At 33.4% G+C, this 18499-nt stretch overlaps 1 protein-coding gene across 1 annotated transcript; it reads left to right on the top strand.

The window, feature by feature from the left end:
* The first annotated feature begins 116 nt into the window (after window positions 1-116).
* Window positions 117-18339, top strand: LOC123697752 (sialin). Its single transcript, XM_045644291.1, has 11 exons — window positions 117-243; window positions 6350-6549; window positions 12866-12956; window positions 13512-13660; window positions 14172-14319; window positions 14539-14705; window positions 15073-15222; window positions 15593-15725; window positions 16145-16300; window positions 16698-16783; window positions 17151-18339. Exons 1-11 carry the CDS (start codon window positions 210-212, stop codon window positions 17343-17345), a joined length of 1509 nt encoding a protein of 502 aa, XP_045500247.1. The 5' UTR covers window positions 117-209; the 3' UTR covers window positions 17346-18339.
* The last annotated feature ends 160 nt before the right edge of the window (window positions 18340-18499 follow it).

Genomic DNA, 18499 nt, shown 5'->3' with positions numbered 1-18499 from the left:
ACGATTTGGTATTTCAACACGTTGCGTACCTACTATGTGTCATAATATTATTCGAAAAGTACACTCCAGGGTTTCATACGTAAAGCTCATCTCGGTGCCGTTGTACGTGTGATTCATGTTGACATTTTGTCAATTGTGTATTAAATTATTCCTAAACTATTAAATTATAATCATTCGGGTATTGGAGGAAATTAAATTAAAAGTGTAAAATGGACGTGCCGGCAAGAGGAAACGTTTTAGGACGTAAGTTTTGTTTTTTATGGAACTGAAATATATTTTTTTATTCATTGCAAATGATAATTTTTCGTATGCCGTATGCCCAAATTTATAAAGACCGCGGTTTGAATATTGTTGTGCCTCAAAAAAAGTAACATAATATTATAACTAAGTAGGTAAGCATAATACTATATTACATGTTTGTTTATAATTCCTGTTTAAATTTTCAGTTTTTCATATTAATTTTTTTCTGGGTTATTGGAAAATTTAATTATACTAATATAATATTATTTAAAAAAATAATAATTTTATGTAGGTACAACATATTGTGAACTTAACAATATCTTAATGGATGACAAGAGTAGGTACATATTCAATGTTTGGATTGTAGGTACCTTTTATTTATTTAATATAGGCCTGTGTGATAAGAATCTGTTCCAAGGGTCGATGACCTCCCTATGCTATGTATTGTAAAATGTACATATAAATGTAATGTCCATATTTGAAATAATATGAATTTATTTTTTCTCAAAAGTGTGCTTGTATAATATTATCAATATACCAAATTTGCCGCGCTATTATTTAAAAAATAGATTATATATAGGTAAAGCGGGTACCTAACTACCTATTTCTATTGCACGCCTCTAGCGAAGCGTTGAGGTGTGTACTACTGTCACTTCGCGCAAAACATCTGATTTTTCAAACTTAAAATGTCTTTATGTATCATACATTGCACTTGTAAGATAATACATACACACACATATTAAGAAAAAACACTATTTTTAACATTCATGATATTTTTGATGTCATTTTTGTTATTTAAACTAGTTAAAAAACAGTTTAAAAAAGTTCTGTCTTGGACGTCCGTGTGTCTGTATGTGCGGAGGATTTTCTTGTTAACACGATAGCGACCGAAATACTTTACTAATCGAGTCTTTTTTTCTCTCTTACGCTTGAGTATGCTCAGGAATAGAACCCTTTCATTTTTCAGGGTCTGATTCGATGTGGTTTAATTGTTATTAAATAAACAAAAAAAAAATATCGACTGTTCTCCATAATTTTAGTATATCTATGTATATTCTTTATTTTTTTTTATATTTATAGTGTACTCAAAATTCACCATTATAAACTCGATTCTTTATACTATAAGCCAAGGTTTAAAAAAATAAGTTGGTAGTCAGTCCCTTAAACCTGCGCAGTTTCACATCTAGGTGGGGCCACAAGAAAAATAGCTCAATTATTACGGTACCGCTTTCTTTACTTTTCCAACTGTTTTATTTTATATTTATAGTGTATAAATAATCAATTTTATTGTAAAGGATGAGATTATGAGGCGTGCACTTTTGGATTTTCCAAACTATTTATATTTTGGAACATCAGCTACATCACTGTATTATCAAAATCCGTTTAGTGGTTTTAGCGTGAAAGAGTAACAAACTTATTATGGATATAAGACTTATATCCATACTCACTAATTTTGACGTACAGTAGTTATAGAGGGTATAGTTTTAATATAATAGATAGGGAGGCGAAGAGGGGAATTCTGTAATACTCGAGCGTTGCAGTTTAAGATATGAGAGATACCTTAGACCTAATAGAACAACCTTGTTAACTATTTAGCTCTATATGTAGTGACGCGCGCCTAGGATAGACGATCAGATTAGTAAAAAAAAATCGATAGTCTGAAATACTCGAGCGCGTCAGATTAAGATATTGGGGGTTGATTTTAGTGTTTTAAGACTAAATTTAACTAATCTGACCATAAGTCCTTGACGCCGCCGAGTTATAGGGTCGCGAACTTGTAAAAAAAAAACGTTAATCCGGCATTCTCGAGCGCGATTGTTTTTATTTTTATTTTGAAGAATATAATCTAAAACTTACTAAAAATACAAAATCTGCCGGTTTCCGCATGACCGGAAGTCTGGAGGAGCCATTTCATCTTCCGAAAAACGCGTTGCAGCATATAAGTCGCGAACTTTACTTTTTCCAAAAAAAAAAGTTTAAATAAACAAAAAAGGTAATTTTATTTTACAAAAAAAGGTCTCTTTTCATTTTTGTCCAAAGTTAAAACTTTTTTTACTTGAAGCATCGTAAAAAGTCAAACTCCCGGTTTTTTGTGTATATCTCGAAAACTGAGGGAGTTAAGAAAAATTGATATGAAATAACGATGATTAAAAAAAAGAAACCCACAAACCTTTTTCGGTCAGATTAAGAGAACCCACCAACATTTTTGTCAGATTAAGAAAATATGCTTTCAGGATACCGAGATAAACCTCCCCTATGAAAATCTGACGCGCTCGAGTATTTCAAAAGGACTCTTTTTTTCTGCATTTTCAAAAATTCATCATAACTTATCGTCATGTCGTAATCGTCAGTTTTTTTAAGGGGAGCTTCCTTGGGGCCTACTTAACATCCCTTCCGAAAATCTGACGCGCTCGAGTAAATTTTTTTTTTGTGCATTTTTGACGAATTTATATGCCTAGCCCCACCACGCAAACCGGCAGATTAGTATACCGTTGTTATCAGAGGGACTTGGGGCATACGTAGTATGAATATCTGACGCGCTCGAGAATGCCCAAGTAACTGTTTTTTTTTACATTTTTGAAAATCCGTACACGCCAAACCCACCGCTAAAATGGTTTTTACCATAGAAGCTTTTCTTTTCGAAATTATTTTCTCTTTCGATTTTGATAAGTCTCGACGACGCCGTTGAATTACGTCATTTAGCTACCTCGCCTCCCTATCTATAAATAAGTTGAACAATTAATAATCGCTCCTTATTAAAAGTTTATTAGACTTACTTAAAAAAGGCGCATTGCATCATATTATTGTGTACCTACGATGTTTGGAAAACGTCATGTTGTGCAAATAAAAAGATCGATAATTTACGCGAGATTATTCTTGGAATAAATGACGAGGGTATTAGTATCACTAATTACGGCTACATATAGAGATTAAACATCATTGTTAGTTGAAGAGAGCTAGAAGACTTCAATATTATAAATGACTAGATTTCCACCCGCGGCTTCACCCGCGTTTTCAAAGGAAAACCCGCATCCCGTTCCCGTGGGATTTCCGGGATAAAACCTATCCTATGTGTTAATCCTAATTACCCTCTATATGTGTGTTACATTTCATTGTAATCGGTTCAGTAGTATTTGCGTGAAAGAGTAACAAACACACACACACACACACACACACACATCCTCACAAACTTTCGCATTTATAATAGGGGAAGGAGGCCTAAAGTGGGCATAGAGCCTAAAGCGGGCACTCAGTATAGTATCGAAATTTTAAATAATGGCGCGCGCGCGACGCGTGAGCACGATCCCCACAACCCTCCCACCTCGCGGCAGTCGTTCGATTCGCTTGCGAGCACGCATTTACAAGCTGCAACAAATAAATGTTTTTCGGTGATTTTTGAAAAATATTGCAAGGTATGTAATATGTGTTCTTTTTATTTTGGTCTTTACAATCCTTTAACCAAAATTTGTTAGTTATTAAGTGGCTATCTGGCCGTATTTTGGTTCCATAAAAATCCACATGTCTAAAAATCTTGAGGCTAGAATTTCGTCTGAACCTTTCAAATGTCGAAAAAGGCAAAGCGGGCAGGGTAAAGCGGGCACGCGCCCGCTTTGCCCAGTCCGCTAAAATGTTACATTCTTTTGTTAATTTTTTGCTTTAGAATTTGCTTTTTCCTTTCAGATGGTTAGTAAATATAAGCGTAAAACTTCACAAGCCTCATGGCAATACTCAACTATGCAGCAAGCAATGCGTGAAGTGCAAGAGTTAGGAAAACCTGACAAAAAAGTAGCAACTAAATATGGGATTCCAAGAACGACATTGCAAAGACATCTTAAATCGGGTTCGTGTAATGAGCTAATTGTTAGGTTTACTCTAAGGGTTTACTACTGTCTTTTTTACGGAACAAGGTATGGAGCTTTTGGAATACGTGGACTCTTTATTTTACGGGCTGTCTAAACAAGAATTTATGGAACTTGTATACCTACCTATTACATTATTTTAGGATTTATTTTGTTTATATACTTGTCGTTCACATGTTATGCTGACCTTTATAATATGTTTCATCATTAATGACAATTATAAATTTATTTTTAATTTTGTTATGAGACTTTTATTTTTTTAAGTTCCTTTGTTTCATATTTAAATTTAAAAATAATTGTGTGACTGTTTGAAATACATAACTTATAAAATATTTTTGTCTTTTACTCTATTTATTATATATATTATTTGTGGCTGTATATTTTGAAATCTGCTGTTTAAATCCAGGCCTGCCCGCTTTACCTAACTACTGCCCGTTTTGCCCTAAACGAAAGCCCGCTTTAGGCCTCCCCTTCGGGCAAAGCAGGCAATCGTAGGCTTTTAGTAAACTGTTAATAATTATTATATACTTTAACTTTTGACAAGTTTAACCACTTAGCATTCAAAAGTATTTATTAATGGAACTTTTTGCAAAAAAATAAATGGTTTAACTTCTTTTCAAACTTCATTTTTTTTAATTTTCCGGTAAGGTGCCCCCTTTGGGCCCACTTCCCCTATTAGTAGGATTTATTTCGCAGTACGAAAAAGGGAACTGAAAATTTTTCAATTTTAAATATTTTTTTTCAAAGAGTTATTATTGTATGTATATTTAATTATGTAGATGTAGACCGTACTTTTACTTTAAAAAAAATGTGTAAAAACTATATAAAAATCCTTCATAAAGAATCACATAAAAAGGTTGACCATAATGTGTATTGCAGTTGTATCTCAAAACTTTCGTCATGTCCTTCAGCCTTTCAGAGGTCATGGAAAACGATCTTTAGAAACGTCACGTGACTAAGGTCCCGTTGCTATGACAACCGCGTTCGTCTGGTGAACCCTCGGTGAACCGTATGATCACTATTTTTTTAGGTTTCATTATTGATTTCAAAATTTCTTCATTTTTCTTATTATGATGCAGACATAATGTTTCAAAGATTTTTATAAGTTAGCTTTGTCATTGTCCTTATTCAAATCTATTTGTGATTTTATTTAAATATTTTGCTTTCATAAATAAGTAGGTATAAGATAAATGCTCTACCGCAAATTGTATAATCACAAATAATAATATAATTAAGTGCCTACGTTAAATATATAGATTTATAAATTACTTGTTTGTTACGTTTACGTACATAACTTATTAATTACTAGCTGCTCCGCGCGGTTTCACCCCCGTGGCTCCACTCCTGTTGCCCGTAGCGTGATGAAATATAGCCTATAACCTTCCTCGATAAATGGGCTATCTAACAATGAAAGAATTTTTCAAATCGGACCAGTAGTTCCCGAGTTTAGCGCGTTCAAACAAACAAACAAACAAACATACAAACAATCAAACTCTTCAGCTTTATAATATTAGTATAGATAACAACACTAACACTATTTTGTACTCTTTTTGTCTCCGTCTGTGTTTATTATAGCAATAATTGTGTTTATTGCCCAGTCGGAAAGCTCAATAAATTTTCACGTAATCTTTAAATTGTTACCAAAAATTCTATGTACCTATGTTTTAAATTGTTTACATATTATCTTTCAAAGAATGCGAGATTCTTAAAAATCTACACTATTAGAAACCTCACTTGTGAGTTGTGACAGTTGCATATTAACACACTAGATTTTCGCCCGCAGCTTCGCTTGCGTTTTCAAATAAAATTCCTGTGGGATTTCCGAGATATAAAGCCTATTTTTTTTATAGTGGGGAAATCTTCTTAGATACCCCCGGCTCCCGGGGATGGAGCCGTGGTTATGTCGGATTTTTACCGACTAAAACCCCACTCTGTTCCATCGCGCTGCTTTGGACGGAAATGAGGAACGGTTACGACTCTACCGCGTGTCCCGCCCAGCAGATGCCCGTTTCCAGGCCCACCACTAGAACCCCCCTCGCTGGCGGCTGCTGGAACGAAGGCTTACGCCACCAACGCGCAGACAATGGATCTTTCCCCGCTCCATCATCCGCGTTCCCCCGAAATTAAATTTCAAATATTATATTTACACCATTGTTATTTTTTCTGTTCTGTGTGTTAGATTATTTAGATTTATATTTTTTTACACGGTGGCAAATAAAACGCTTTCTATTTCTATTTCTACATTGCAGGTGTCCTACCAGCGCGGTACATTCTGGCCATCCTTGGTTCCATAGGGATGGCTATTGTGTACGGGTTGAAAGTAAACCTGTCTGTCGCTATGGTGGGCATGTTGAACCACACTGCTATGAAATTGGACGCACCTGAGGAGTCAGTTCATGAAAATGTCTCTACGGAGTGCCAACCTACAAGTAACTCTACTAGTTCACAGGTACGTCTTCTGTTTTATCTTATAACATTAAGCCAGATTTACGGGATACTCTCTCTATCGATATAATCATTAGAATGGTTACCTATATGTGTTGATGTGCAGGAAAGGTGCACGATGAATAAATTTATACTTTTCTTACCAGAGCTAGCGCGCAAGAGAAGAAAGAAAGAAAGAAAGAAGAAGCAAGAGCAACTTTTGTCTCCGCAACTATTTTGTCTCTCCAATCAACTCTATGGGGAGTTGCGTCACTACGTGCGCGCACTTTCTTACTAGCCCATACAGTTGATGGGAGAGACAAGATAGTTGCGGAGACAAAAGTTGCTCTTGCGCGCTATCTCTTAAGTGTAGAGTACCTACCGTAAATGCGAATAACAGTCGATAATCAAAATATCAACATAGATATCATTGATGGCTATATCATGAAAATATTATCATAGCAATTATGAGGTGTATCGGCCATTATTGACAAGGGGGAGAGGCTGCCAAGGCACTCCCTGTATTATGCCCACGTCGTTGTCCAACGATTAATTGCCACTTAGACTATTATTTATTCTATTTTCTGTATACATAAGACGTTTCTGCGTATTTGAAAGATGAAAAGACATTAATGTGGTAGGTAATATTTATGTTAACATAAGCACATTTTTTAAATTTTAATAGTGGTGGTGATTGACATCTGAGCACAGAAAATATGGTAATACCTGTGATAATACTGTAGGTGTTACTTTGCTGCTTTGCTTGGCTGACAAAATTGAGTTCATATTATTATAAAACGAATGACGGTATCCGACTATAAATAGGTCAGTATCACTAGGTAGATTCAGTTAATAAACAAACGATTTAGGCTTAAATAGCATAATTATTTATCATCCACGATTGTTTGAATTTGATTAATTTTCAAAATTAAATTCTTTTTCAATGTTAGATTTACGCCCGGGATTGTCATCATATCTACATCTAGGATAGAACATCTATTTCATGTATTTCAATTTTATTTTCGCGCCAAAAAGCGAAGAGAAACCAAGGTTGTAAAGTAATGCGTGATTGCGTGATAAATTCAAAATCTACACAGCCGATTTTGAATGTAGCTGTAGTAATGTAGTTCCAGTAGGAAGTTACGTTGTTTCTATTTCAGGTTAGTTTAAAAAATAAGATTAATTGTAAGTATGTTATATTATGGTTTTAAATTATTATAGTATAGTTAGCATTATCTACTTTAGTACATATTGTCGTATAGTAGAGCGACAATTATAAGCGTCATCTTGACGTCATATTTTATAAGGATAAAGTAGCTATGTTTTCGGAATTATATGTTACATATTTATATGCATACAAATAATTAAGTGACCACGAACATTTAAGATTAATTGAAATGCAGGAGCAGGAAAAGTCAGTTTAATATCATAAATAAACGAAGAATACGTAAATACGTTTACAAATCGTTGCGTTGAAGGCAGGGCCGTCTTAGACTATGCCGGGGCCCTTGGGCACACAAGAATTGGGGGCCCCTTTGAAATATAAAGAAATCAAACTAGGTACGCAAATTTTTTCCCACAATTATATATGTTTTTGCCCTAAATTGAAACTTAAAGAAGTAATAAGAAAACTTAAAGAAAATTTATATGTAAAATTTTTGCTCCATTTTTTTATACATTTTACAAAAAAGTTACTTATGACCAATCTTGTATTATAATATGGTCTTTTGAGGAAACTTTTTTTCCTTATTTTTTTTTATATAATTCATTTGAAACGCTGCTGCTGTAATGGCGCTCCAAAGTTGACTTTAATTAAATTTAATTAAGAAATATTTTAAGAATTACTTTTTCAAATTACCTTTCTCTTTGAATTTATATTTTAGGTTTTATGGCAGTCAAATGCTTTATATTCGGTTGCTCCGGCGGGTCACGAGTGGCTGAGTTGGTCAAGCATCCGCCCCGATATGGCGCGAAGGATGCGGGTTCGAGTCCCGCCTCGTGATCGAATTTTTTCTATTTTTTATAAATTTATAACTTTCTCTTTTTCAAATTTATCTTTTTAATTTGCATCTGGATTTTTTCTTTCGTAGCCGTTTCATATTGATCAAAATTATTGCGTGTGTTATTAACATAATTTATTCAAAGCCTAGGCAAATGGCAAAAGTCAAAACGCTTGTCATCTATTCGTATAGAAATGGTCCGGTGTGAACAGAGTTCACTAAATTCTAGGACCTTCAAAACTACAAAATTTCATATCCAGCAGAAAATTAGTAAAATTGTTCAAAGGAATAAGGATTACTAAAAATAAAATTCAAAATTAACTGTCATTCCGGTACGTGAATTAAAAAACATATTCCAGGTTATAAATAAATAAAAAAATAGGTGATTTCGCGATTTATACTGAAACGATAAGTTTTATCATAAAATCATTTAGGTGTGAAGTGATTTAAGAAACGTGTGCATATTATAAGGATGGGATGAGTTTATAAATCGTTATATCTTAGAAAATGGTAGGAAGCTACATCTTAGGAAAATAATGTATTGATTCTTTTGTATAGATAATTTTATGATCTACAATTTGGGTAAAAGTGGTTATATTATGATAAAACTTACCGTTTCGGTAAAAATCACGAAAAACCTATATCTGTTGACTTTTAGGAAAAAATTTTTTCGTAGTAACAGAAGGTCGGGAAATTTTAATATATTTTTGAAGTGAAACTTCTTTAGGCGCGTTGAGAGTAAAATTTCAAGGTCGCATCATAACAATACCGTAACGTCATGGAGTAATTCAACGATTTTGGTATCTTATAATCTTGCCAAAGAAGTGGGCTATTTAGCACCGAAATAATTTTTCAAATCGGACCAGTAGTTCCCGAGATTAGCGCGTTCAAACAAAAAAACAAACTCTTCAGCTTTATTATATTAAGTATAGATTGTGTTTTTAATAATTTCACCAAATTTCGACTGGATGGGAATTTTGGTCGTGGTCGTCGTCGTCCTCGGTAGTGTGACCGAAACATTAGCAAAACGTCATAAGCTTATATCAATTAGTATCAATAGTGGATTCTATTCTCTAGCGTTTCTGCCACTTGTCTAGAGGCCCAGAGATTAAAGTTTTGTCACAACGCCCTTGTATGCTATTCTGTAAACTTAGACTTGTTAGTAATTTTCATAAATCTCAAAATAATTCAAGTAAAAATATATTATATTACGTTAATAAGTAAATAAATAATTCGAGTAAATGTCTGATAAGTTAATTATAATGGTGTTCGAATCACTCGAATTATTCCATGTAATAACCTTGTAATAACATAGATGTTTTGATTCGAATAAATCTGAAAATGATCTGACGTTCTGGCATTAAAAAGCTGTATTGCTTTTTAATAAAATATTTTGAGATTTATGTGAGAAAAATTGTCAGTCCTACATCTCCTCCAGGGGGGCCCCCTGACGATGGGGGGCCCTGGGCACTGGCCCCCTGTGCCCCTATGGTAAAGACGGCACTGGTTGAAGGCATTCCATTTCACTAATTTATTGTCACCTGTCACATTCACACATTACTCCACTTTCTTTAACCATGTCATGTCAACAAGGAATATATAAAACAATTATTTTAATAACCAGGTCAGTCATAAAATAATCAACTTTATATGATTGTCCTGATTCTCTAAAGGACCAAGTTATTTTTGGAATCTATTATAAGACTTGTAACTGTTGATCTTGTAACAGGTCAACCTATCGGGCATTATTTAACGTTGGAACGGTCCCAAATATTCGCAAATCGTATCAATTGTAGGGGAAACTTGCCTAATTCGTACCACTTAAGGAGAACCTCAAAAATTTTGGAAATGAACAATGATACACAGTTATTTATATTAAGTAATTATAATTTCACTAATGTTCTATTAGTATTTCAACAAAAAATAACATATATCTTATAAACTTCTGAGAAATAAACAATTTTCAAAAACTTAAAAAAAGTACGATTTAAGACCATTCATCTTAAATCGTACTAGTATATTCTTAAATCGTACTTTGAGATCCTATCATTGGTTTACAGTCTTAAAAATCACAATCTTAATAATCTTCTCCTCTTTTTCTTAATTTTAATGTACCTAGATTAATTCTTATTAATACAGCGGATGGTCTTTGCCAAATCCTGACAGTCATCGCAGTAATAACATTTTGTTTTTTTAGTTGTCCCTGCACATAGCTCATGTAGGTAATTGTGAAGTATGGGTAGGTACCCATACTTCACAATTACCGCATTTAATCATGTTTTCTTTAACGTCTTCTTGACATATTTTGCAATACCAACTGTCATTTTCATCTTGTTCTTGTTTCTTTTTCTTGTTTCCTTTTTGAGGTGTTTTCGTTCGTTCGTACAGGTACGTTTTAAGAAGTTGCTGCGAGTACGAAATAGGCACAAGTATCAAAAGAATTTCAAATTTGCCGCAAAAAAAACTGTCAACGAACAAGCCGGCTTTACTATGTGAAATATATTCACAAATATACGCATAAATATAAAATAAACAGTTAAACAACTTATGAACGGTATACTTGGAAGATAGTTCTTGTGAAGTGTGCGAAAAAATTACTCAAAAAGTAAGAAAAAACTTACTTGATAAATATTTTAGTCGGGAGCAATGTAACAGGTATTTATTTGTCACATGGCAATATGGCCGACTATTATTGACATTTTATGCCACCAGAGGCGCTGGTAACTATTACCCAAGCCGAGATATAGACGAGGTACGATTTAAGCGCAGGTACGAATTATGCAAGTTTACCCTACTAAAAACTATAAAAACCGCGTCTCTACATTAAGGATATCAATTCAACAAATTCAACGCATGATTAGAATGATTCGTATTGATATAAATTAAAAATGTTTTGTTATTATATGTCTTATCGTGAAATAAGTTTCGATGGATATCTTGTATACAGTAGCTTAAGTATATAAAATGCCATTAATCGAAAATCTTTCTGGGAATGTCGGTTATTAATAGAGCTTGCTTCACACCAATTTATTTAAAGATCATTCATGTTAGTCATAGTTATAAATTATAATATATAATACTAGGTTTCGCGGCTTCGCCCGCGCAGTCAAAGAAAAACCCGCATAGTTCCCGTTCCCGTGGGATTTCTGGGATTGCGTCATTTTCCCGGGATAAAATGTAGCCTATGTCCTTTCTCGGGTATCAAAATATCTCAAGACAGGAGCATGATAATAATTAATATTATACAGGTTGAAACAGTTTAAGATCAATAATTTTTTGGACAATTTTTAACGCACTTTATGTACCTATCATTTATTTTTCAACCTTCTCGAAGTGTAAGTAGATATTGCTAATAATAAGTTGCTAATATTTTGAATTGCGCTTCACTTCTAATTTCTTCACTGAAAATCATTTTCAAAACCAGTTTAGTTCCTCCAGAGATGACGAAGATATATTTTTTTTTATGTCAGAGCAAGCAAAGGAGCAGGTGGGCCACCTGATGTTAAGTGGTCACCACCGCCCATAAACACCTGTAACACAAGGAGTGTTACAGGTGCTCTGCCGGCCTTTTATGGACAAATAAGGTCTTTTCTTGAAGGCCCCAATGTCGTAGTTCTTCGGGAACACCGCAGGTGGCAGATCGTAAATAAATAAATAATAAATGAGTTTCTGTTGGACTGCGTCAATCGGTAAATAAAAACACGTCCTTACTCTGAATCTGATAATAGAATTTATAGCACAAGTGAATCTGACCTGAATTTAAGTAATATCACCAATTGAATAAACGAAAGCGAATGGCGCCAACAATTTAACGGCATCTCATCAGTTATTTAAATTTTACAATTGGTGACATTTTGAACAATTACCTACCTATTAGGTACGACTCCTGTTAAATGGTATCAATGACCCACTGTGATTGGAATACAAACAAGGAAATTCATAAATTCTTTATATTCTTACCCAGTAAATATTCACGGGAAATAATTACGTATGTATGAAATTCCGATACGATACCTAGTTCTTTTGAATATTTTTCTAACCTAACTATCTTTTCGATGGTATTAATACGATATTTTTCGATGGTAATCCATTATTATGTATTATTGTGAGGATCTAATATACCTACGATGGATCCAATAGTAGAGGGATAGAATAACCTAGCAAGCATAAAGAAAACTGTAATAATTATTTTTGTAAAATATACGTTGGTTTATAATTTATATCCGTTTTATATTTATTTTACTAAAATAGAGCTCCGAAGTTCCAAACGCTGTAATTCCGGTTTTAAGCACTAGGTAAGTACCTTAACCTATGTGTCTCAAATACTTTATTGAATTTCAGGACGCAGACGGACCATTTATCTGGTCTTCAGCAGTACAGGGCACTGTACTTAGCTGCTATTTTTGGGGATATTTCGTCTCCCAAATACCAGGTATGTAAACAATATAAACATTCACTTATTTTTATTCTTGGAGTGGCGTTTTTATTGGACAAATGTAAAAACGCATTAAGAACGTAAGAATTAACATATTTGGCACAATAAAGATAACTTCAAAAAGTTTTAAATATTTAATTTTTTTTGCTTGTTATAAATATTTCTTGTACTTTTGTTCGCTCTTTTAATCGAAAATTGACATTAGTTATAACACAGATTTTTATTCGATTTAATAAGTTGAAGCCTAAGGTTGAAGCGTACATATCTACTAATTTAATAACGCAGCAATAAAAGTCTTAGAAAATGCTTATAAATTGAGTGCTATAATATTTGATTCTAGTTTATTTGTGAAAAGTTAGATAGTTAGCTACAAATAGAAAAACCTAAGTATATCAGTAAAAAATTTGGATGCGTGATTAAACTTATTGATTATTCGTACTCAGGTCGCAGGTATACAAAAATTAATACGACTGATACTTTTTAAAGCTTATTCACATATTAAATATTATAATAATGAAGTTTAAGTCTTAAATATTATTAATCATTATCCAGGTGGCCGTGTATCGGAGTTATTCTCTGCGAAATGGGTGATGTTCTTCAGTGTTACCATAAATGTGGTGTGCACTATTTTAACTCCAGTTATGGCGGAAGCGCATTACATAGCTGTGGTGTTGATGAGAGTCGGGGAAGGTATTGGTGGGGTAAGTTTTTAAGCTATTGCATAGCTTCTATCGCGGGCCTTGAGCGCGGGGACCGAATCGAGAAATTCCGTAACGAAAAAACCTCACGCTCCCTACTCCGACGGGCTCGGAGGTGTGGCTTGAAGGCATGCTATGCAATAGCTTTACCGCGGCAGTCCCCGAGTGCCACACGTCTTTTTTTATAGTCAGTACCTATATTACTTGCTCTGTCAGTCAATAGGGAAGCGTGGAATGTAATCTATACCAATATTATAAAGCCGAAGAGTTTGTTTAAACGCGCTAATCTCAGGAACTACTGGTCCGATTTGAAAAAAATATTTCGGTGTTAGATGGCCCATTTATCGAGGGCATAGGCTATAATATATTATCACGCTAATACCAACAGGAGCGTAGCAATGCGGGTGAAACCGCGCGGCACAGCTAGTCTAAGATAGAACGCGCTTCCCAAGAAGGTATCCGTTCACTTTACGCTTGAAGACCTTATTTTAATATCGGAAATTTTCTAATACAGGGTGTAACGTTCCCAGCCATGCACGTGCTGTTATCAAAATGGGCTCCTCCAGCTGAGAGGAGTGTCATGTCGACAATCGTTTACGCGGGAACGTCATTAGGAACTGTCATCTCGATGCTTATGGCGGGAGTTTTGACTGCTACTTTGGGTAAATAAAAAGATCACAGATGTTTTATAAATCACCTATTTTGGTATGCAGGTTGTTTCTTTTTCCTTGTATGATTATAAAAAATGAACAAAACGGGTAACCTAAATATTGGTCACATTGCTCATTATCAAATTGTATGTCTGTTAGACTTTTATACCGACTATAATATAATTTATAATTTTTAAGAAATTGTAAACATTGTTTGTTACATATTATCAGGATGGGAAAGTGTGTTCTACGTGATGGGAGGGTTGTCTGCAAGCTGGTGCTTCCTATGGATAGTGTTAATAAAGGACTCTCCGGGGGAACAGCCGCTAATTAGCCAGGAAGAGAGAGATTTAATCGTCAGCTCGCTTGGTGGCAAGAGCGATGATCATGGTCATAAAGTAAGTAATATAATTTTTTTAGTGAGATTACATAGTACACTTCTAGTTCAAAAATTAGCTGAATTAGAATTTGATAGATTTTTTATATGTACTTTTAAAATAGCAATCTTGTTAATTTTTCTGTAAAATACCCTCACAAACTGTAACTCAGAATGCCTCAGTCCCCTGGATCGCTAAGGAGGACAAAACAAATAAATTCACCTCATATTGTAAACCGACCTTTCTACACCTTATGCTTCCACTTCATTCGTCATTCTCCTGGAAGGTATGTATAAATCATTCACATGTTCAACACTATCACCTCATATTTTATATGTAATCTTTATGTACCATTCATGTTCATACATTCATATTTTCTCTATCCCAGAACGCATCAGTCCCCTGGAAACAAGTGCTCACTTCTGGCCCGTTCCTGGCCATCTTAGTAGCTCACGCTTGCTCCAACTTCGGCTGGTACATGCTCCTCATTGAGCTGCCCTTCTACATGAAGCAGGTGCTCAAGTTCAACATGACTGAGGTACTGGTTTATATTTATGTTGTGTTTTTTTAATATCTCATCCAGTATTACGTATATCATCTGTGATCTCAGTATTATTTTATAGACTGGTCTCAGTATTATAGTCTTTCATTGTTTTTGTAGTTTTTTACTTTGGATATTTCGATATTATAATATTATATTGCTTTGATATACATAAAACACATAATACATAATACACAAAACATATGATAAATGATAATAATAACTAATTACATATTATATTGGTCGCATTATTACTATAATATATTGGTCGATTCTTAATACTTTTATTCTCGTATTTTTCGTCATTATTTAAATGTTGTACATTATTAGTTAGTCCTATATAATAAATTATTCTTTTTGTTTCCAGAACGCAGTAACAACAGCTCTACCCTTCCTGTCGCTATGGCTATTCAGTATGGCGCTCAGCAAAACGCTTGACTCGCTTCGGGAGAAACAGTACATCACCACCACTACTGCTAGGAAGATCGGCACTTTCTTCGGTAAGATTATAATCAATTAATTAAAATCTGACTTATGTTTGATGCTCGGATTTTGCTCGGATTTTCGTACCTAAGTAGCTTATTTGTCAGTTTTGGAATTACAGCTCAGAAAAACAGATCCATGGAAAATACATCTATTATGAAAATACATAAATATTTTTTTTTAATTTAATAAATAAATCTTTATAATATAAAACTTACCATTTAATCCATCAAAAATCAAAACATATCATACAAATTTCACAAGACAAAAAAAGAGCCTGTGTCACGTGAGCACACGTGTCCGAAGTGAAACTTCTATGGCAAGATTCAACGACGGTAAAGGCATAACGCGAGCTTGAAATTTTACTTTCAACGTGCCTAAAGAACTTTCATTAAAAAAATTGAGAGCTATAGATTTTATATTTTTATGTTCATAGCGTCCGCGGTGCCAGCAGCATGTCTGATCGGGCTGTGCTACATCGGATGCAATCGCACAGGAGCGGTAGCTCTCACTGCACTCGGCATTACTTGCATTGGTGGAATGTTCTGCGGCTTCTTGTCCAACCACATCGATATTGCACCAAATTTTGCTGGTCAGTATAAACACAGAAAATATAGATTTCACTAGAATAGTGAAAGTTTATACTTTTATCAACATATTATGCACAACGTGTTCTTTAAATGGCATTAAAAAAAAATGTTGAATAATATCCAATAAAAAATATCAAACGAAACAAAACGCTATAAAAATATCGATTTTTATTTCATAAGATTAATTAAAAAAAGTTTCAATAAGTACACTTTCTTATAATTTGACAACACCCTGTATTTGTAACAAGCACAAGCCACAAGACTTTTTTAATGTTAGTTCTGTTTTTTAATCTATTTGTGTTATCTAAACATCAAGCAACTATTGAGTTGTATATAAATACTGTAATTTAAATTTAATTTTTCAAAGATTACATTTAACACTATCATGATATATTTCAGGTACATTGGTTGCAATAACGAACACAGTGGGCACAATCCCTGGCATCGTTGTACCATTATTCGTTAGCGCCCTTACACATGGAAATGTAAGTAGTTAATTATTATTTTTAAATTATTTATTACGTTTTTGGTTTCTGTAACGAAACTGTAAAACGGGACCCCTACTGATACTGAGAGTTGTCTGTCTGTCTGTCTCTAGGCTGTATCTCATAAACCATGATAGCTAGAAAGCTGAAATTTTCACGAATGATGTATTTCCGTTATAACAACAAATACTAAAAATTAAAAATACCTACTAAGGGTCCCCATAGTACGGAACCCTTCGTGCGACTTTGTCGGTTTTTAAAATATTATTGTGTTTCCAGCTGCATTACTCTCTTTCCATCCTGCATTTATACTATTCGGATCTTTTTTCCTTATTCTTTCTTAATTTTACTGGTATGTTTATTTCAGCAAACAATCTCAGCCTGGCGTATCATATTCTTCGTCACCATAATTCTATACATTATTGAGATAACCGTATACACAATATTCGGTTCCGGCGAACAACAGCCCTGGAACAACTTGCCAGAAGATAAAGATACTCACGAACAGAAACCGCTCAAAGAATTTGACAGAAATGATGGATCTGAGAAAACCCACGTGTAAAACTTAGTGAATTTAATATTAATAAATCGTCTATTTATGTACTTAGATAATTTTATAAATTTCGTACTTATTGAATTTTTTGTTATGGCAATTAGCTTTTATTATTCAAATTTTAAATGTCTAATAAAATAACGGCGGCATTTTAATTAGATTATTGTTTTACCTATAAGATTTGACTTCTTAGTTTAAATTAACTTTGATGAAGATAAAAGATTTAGTTCTGACTATAGGAACGTAATTCATGAAGTAATTACGTTGTGCAAATCAAATCTCGCTTTCCAAATATTTTTAAGAAATATTTTATTGAGTGTAGACATAAGTTTAATCTAATAATTTATTCTGAAATTGAATGAAAACCATATCATATTATATTTAATCTTAATAAAAAACAGCTTCAAAATATCTAAATAAATTCACTAACAATGATTCCTTTTGCACTATTGTGGTACTGCTATAAGAAGTATCTAAATAGTGTTTTAAAATGTTTCCATCAGTATAACAAATATTGCATTACTTCAAATGTACGCTTATAGAATATTTAAAACGATAAAACTTGCCTTTGCACTGGACTGTATATATGCCAAGAATATTTTCAATATGAATATTTGATATTGTTAAATTAATTTCTTCAGAATTCCTCTGTTCAATTTTAATGTCAGTTAAAAAGCCAATTTTTACATACTATGTTTTTTTTATCCAGTGAGAAAATCATTAATTTTTAAAAGTATAAAATATGATAATAAGCATTTTTTTGTATTTAAAATTTTGTATTTAATTTGATCTGATTTTTTTATTGTTACTTATTAGGCAACTAAGATAGGTACTTAAGTTTTGCTAACATAGTAATTAAGACTGTTTTATGCATTGTATTATTTAATAATTGTATGTGTACCTACTGTAAGTTATAAAATGCTTGCCAAAGACCTGAGGAAATAAAAATAATGTATGTTTTATAATATATTTACATATTGATAAAATAAATGCTTTAAATGTGTCAAACTTGTTTCATTATTAAATACCTACTCTCCAAAATTAGTCAGATGGAATTTATTAAAAATAGTGAATACTAATTCATTATTTTATTTTCGGATTTTACACATGTCCTCACCAAGTTGAAGTTATACTTCTTTTGGCGTGATGGATAAAAATGATGA

The sequence above is a fragment of the Colias croceus genome, chromosome 15 (genome assembly GCF_905220415.1).
Source record: "Colias croceus chromosome 15, ilColCroc2.1".
Lineage (NCBI taxonomy): Eukaryota > Metazoa > Arthropoda > Insecta > Lepidoptera > Pieridae > Colias > Colias croceus.
This window is presented reverse-complemented; position numbering and strand designations above follow the sequence as displayed.

Excerpts from the sequence above, each read along its gene's own strand:
- LOC123697752 (XM_045644291.1), top strand. The coding sequence starts at position 210 with ATGGACGTGCCGGCAAGAGGAAACGTTTTAGGAC. Across the intron at positions 15,726-16,144 it reads GAAGATCGGCACTTTCTTCG|CGTCCGCGGTGCCAGCAGCA; the intron begins GTAAGATTATAA and ends TTATGTTCATAG. Across the intron at positions 16,301-16,697 it reads TATTGCACCAAATTTTGCTG|GTACATTGGTTGCAATAACG; the intron begins GTCAGTATAAAC and ends GATATATTTCAG.